Source organism: Cupressus sempervirens, chromosome 7 (assembly GCF_028749045.1).
Source record: "Cupressus sempervirens isolate cs-2001-9-10 chromosome 7, ASM2874904v1, whole genome shotgun sequence".
Lineage (NCBI taxonomy): Eukaryota > Viridiplantae > Streptophyta > Pinopsida > Cupressales > Cupressaceae > Cupressus > Cupressus sempervirens.
Genome location: NC_143124.1, coordinates 762,767,894 through 762,772,377, shown reverse-complemented (window position 1 = coordinate 762,772,377; position 4,484 = coordinate 762,767,894). Strand labels below are relative to the sequence as shown.

At 34.1% G+C, this 4,484-nt stretch overlaps 1 protein-coding gene across 1 annotated transcript; it reads left to right on the top strand.

The window, feature by feature from the left end:
- Positions 1 to 313: 313 nt before the first annotated feature.
- LOC149549527 ((S)-canadine synthase CYP719A21-like) lies at positions 314 to 1,888 on the top strand. Its single transcript, XM_089794333.1, has one exon. The coding sequence runs from the start codon at positions 314 to 316 to the stop codon at positions 1,886 to 1,888; it is 1,575 nt and encodes a 524-aa protein (XP_089650459.1).
- The last annotated feature ends 2,596 nt before the right edge of the window (positions 1,889 to 4,484 follow it).

Sequence of the window (4,484 nt, the reverse complement as noted above, 5' to 3'; positions counted from 1 at the left end):
TTCCTTTTGATGTGAAAGTATTGTTTCCTTTTAATGCGAAAGTTTTGCACTCAATTAAGTTTTAGTTTCTGGTGAGATCATTTAAAGCTAAGATTTGATTTCTGATGAGATCATTTAAAACTATTCGAAGATGAAATAAATGAAGTAAAAATAAAAAGATTGAAGGATGAAAAATAAAACTCAATGACGTCATACTTCGCGCAGAATCGAGCATCTCAGTACAGTATTTATATGTGTAATCTATGTAAGAGACTATCGCATCTCTGTATGTAAGAGACAATCGCATCTCTGTAAGTAGTTCCTTTATTTTGCGATGGAGGAAATGCTGGCTTTTGTTTGTTATCCTCGAGTACTGTCTTTCCTTCATTCTTCCACCCTACAAGTGACTGTTATTTCCCTCTTCACAGCTTTACTCATCTCCACATTTGTTGCCCTAGCCTTTCTTTTGCCATCAACCAAGGAGAAGAAATGGCCTCCATCTCCACCAAGGGTGCCATTATTGGGCAACTTACATCAGCTGAACAAGGGTGAAAATCTTCTTTCCACCATGACAGAAATGGGCAAAAAATATGGTCCTGTCATGACAATTTGGATGGGGGCATCGCCACTTGTAGTCCTGACAGGCCAAGCTCCAATTTGGGAGGCCCTGGTTAATCAGGCCTCCAATTTCTCTGGTCGACCTCCACTCTACTCAAGGAAATATGTTACTGCCAATTTAAGGACTATGATTACTTCTCCCTTCAACGAGCACTGGACTAAGCTCAGAAGAATTCTCCACAACAGTGTTCTCAGCCCCGCCCATGTTGCACTCCAGAGCTCTTCACACAAGACAAGTATGAACAAACTCATCGCCAAATTAGAAATGGAGGTGAAAGAGAAGAAGTATGGTATCGTGAGGCCCCTTCACGCATTGAAAATGACAGCTGTGAGTTTTATTGCCCCCTTATGCTTTGGCATGGACTTTCAAGATGCTGATTTCTTGTCAAAGCTAGAAGAATTCATAGCTGAAGATATAAGACTTTCTAATAAAGCAGATAAGTTTCATACTGCTCGCTTCTTTGTTCCTTCCTTTTTTAGAATGGAGACGAAATTGAAGTCTCTAAGATCTGATATTCTGCACCTCATGTTGCCTCTCATTCGATTTGCTCGAAGTTATAGAGAGAACTTTAAGCGAAATGCTCCCAGCAGTTTCTTGTATTGTTTGCTAGAAGGGAAGGAAGAATTGGGTCAAGTCAAATCAAAGTTTTCTGATGAAGAAATAGCTTTTAACATGTATGAGCTATTTGTTCTCGCAGTAGACAGCACATCTACGGCCATAGAATGGGCTCTGGCTTATCTAATATCAAATCCTCACATCCAAGACAGGGTATACGAAGAAATCAGCCAAGCGTTTGGAAAAGAAAAAGGTGGGTTGTTCATTTTAGAAGATTTGAAGAAGCTTCCATACTTGCAGAGTGTGGTGAAGGAAACCCTAAGGAAAGAATCGATTGCACCACTTGGGATTATTCACCAGACGGAGAACGAGTGTAAGTTGATGAACATCACCATACCTGCAAAGTCATCGGTGCTTTTTAATTTCCACAGTGTTTCAAACGATCCTGAGCTGTGGAAAGAGCCAGATGAGTTCAGGCCGGAGAGGTTTCTTGAGAAGAATGAGTTGGGAAATGTGAGAATGGCATATCTTCCATTTGGGGCAGGAAGGAGGGTTTGCGCAGGAATGGATGTGGCCAACGTGTATGTTCCCATCACTCTCGCCAATCTGCTTAAATCATTTGAGTGGCGATGTGCCAAGGAAGGCAGTCTTCCTGATCTTACTCGAGATATTCCGAATGTGCTCTTGTCAATGAAGTACCCATTGGAAGCTCGAATCATACCTCGTCCATCATAAATAGATGTCCTAATTAATACCTGGTCTCTCTTATAAAACAGACGTCCCAAATAACAAACAACAGACGGGTTGTTTGAACTTTCCCCGCTTCTTTGCTATGTTCTCCATCTTCTATTGTGATATGTGTGCTTACTTTCTATACACGTCTATGCTCATGTATATGAAATATGCAATAAATGTGTAAGATTATTATTCATATTTGTCCAATTTGTCAGCCAATGGGAATGCTTTGATTAGATTACAATATATATTTATTGTTAAATTAGAATATGAGTACAAAACTGTGGATGGTTTAAATATCACACATTAAGACTTGATTCCTATTACTATTAGTTTGCTTAAAATAAAATATGCAAAGAAATGTTATGTCTATAATTTAACTATAAATCCTATCAGTAATTTTGTAAGATTAGGAACTCGTAGATGCCTCTCATTATATGAGAACATTTTTATATAATTAATTTTTTCCTGGAATAAAAAGAATTTGGTCTCTATTCTAGTAGATTTGATTATGTTATAAAATCTATCTCTATATTTGTGTCTATTTATATTAATCTTTGAAATTGTTTGTGTTTCTTTGTTTTGTTCCTTATCTGCCAAGTTTCCTAGATTCTACAAATGTTATCAGAGTGCATGAAGATCTTAAGATGCGAAGAGTGTTCATGAGATCATCCAGGATAAATCTTTTGAAGAAGATCTCAAAATGAAAAGAGGTTCTAGGTGTGTGTGATGCTTGTAGATTTGGTTGTGGAAAAAGAGAAGGTTGTGTTAATGTTTTTTGAGAAAGAGCTTAAAATTATGGAAGAAAAAAATATTGCACGATAGTATTAGAAAATAGAGGTACAAGAAAATTATATCATAGTTTTTATCTATCTAAGGAAGAATGAATATATAGAGAGATTAAAGGAGATCTATTATGTATAGTCTGCAAAAAGTTCCCACTAACATAGGCAATCCATTTGTGTAAGGAAATTATTTGTTTCAATGGGAAAGTTAGGAAAATTGGTTAAAGAGAACAATATTATAATTTTTGAAAATAATATTTAGAATGATGATTTTAGAAAAATAGAGAAATGTAATTTAGAATTGATGGACTATTTCAAAATTAATGTCAAATTGAAAATATTGAAAAAGAATTGAAAATGTTTTAAAAAGAAAATGTTGAATTTAAGGATACTTTAAAATTTCTTGATAATGTTCAAGAAGGAGAATGGAGATTTGGTTGAGAAGTTAAAGATTTTGGAAGAAGATAAGGAGATCCTAAAATCAAATCCATCAATTCTTGATGTTACACATGATACGAGTGATCTATGTCCATTGAATACAAATAATATAGTGAAAGATTATTTAGATAAAGAGCTTAAAGATAAGGGTAAATATACATTTGTAGACATGTATGGAAATTGTAATGTTGATAATTAAATTTATTTTTAAAATGATATTGCATTGAAGATTATGCAAAAAATGGGTTTTAATGGAAGATTATTAGAAAAGTATGGGATAGGCATGATGGAGCCCACCCATCCCACTTGTAGTAAAAAATATGAAGGCCTTGTATGTGAAAAGAGAGATAGAGATGATAGTGCAAGTATGAAAAGTTTAAAGGAATCATATGAAAGAGTGTAATTTTGTCATTGTCATAAGGAAGGACATCTAGTAGATAAATGTTGGGGTCCCCACCCTTATCAAATTTTTGGGTTGAAGAGTCATACTAAAAAATAATTTTAGAATAGAGATTATGGTCGAAAATCTAGCAAAAGTTTTATGTAAGTTGATTATGGATGGATCAATGGACCGTGTTGATAAAATGATGCACAACTACACTTTTGCAACACCTCTTATGGAATTAACACACAAGAGGCTTAAACAATGGGATCTTACATGTAAATTAGGAAGATTTTTAATAAGTTCACTTCCCTAGTTCTTGAGTCTCTCTAGGTGACTCTAAATAAGGAAAATGACTCACTACTTACAAATCACACCCAAAAACATGTGGAACTCTAAAACATTTTATTTTATTTAAAAAAATTCCAAAACATGTTCCAACCCTAGGAATTTATCTCCAAATCAAATTCACTATACTTCTTTCTTTAGGTGCCTATTTCCTAGTAGCCCTATCCAACAAGTTTTCTCCACTTAACTTACAATTTATTCAAAGGACTTCCAAAACCAAAGGAATTTCCAAATACCATTTTTGGAGTTCTATTCAAACCTCTACTTCAATTTTTTGACTCTTAAAGAAAATAACCTAATACTGATAAGTTGCAAAGACCTAATTCTCCAATTTATAAAACAACTATAAGATATTCTCTTGTATTAGAAAAACAAACTTCTGGACAAGTTAGAAAAACCTTAAATGATTTAAATCAAAAATTAAATCATTTCATTCATCCTATTCTACAATTATATTAGTTTTTAGTGTTGTTCCCAAGGTCATTACTTACCAAACATTCTCTAGGGCATCACTTTAGAACTTAATCTCTTCACCACACTAAAATGACTTCTATTTTTTTTTAGCATACTATATAAACTATAGATTCTCCAAATTCAAAGAAAATTTACTCATGAAGGTTAGACTTATAAGTGAATTTTGTTG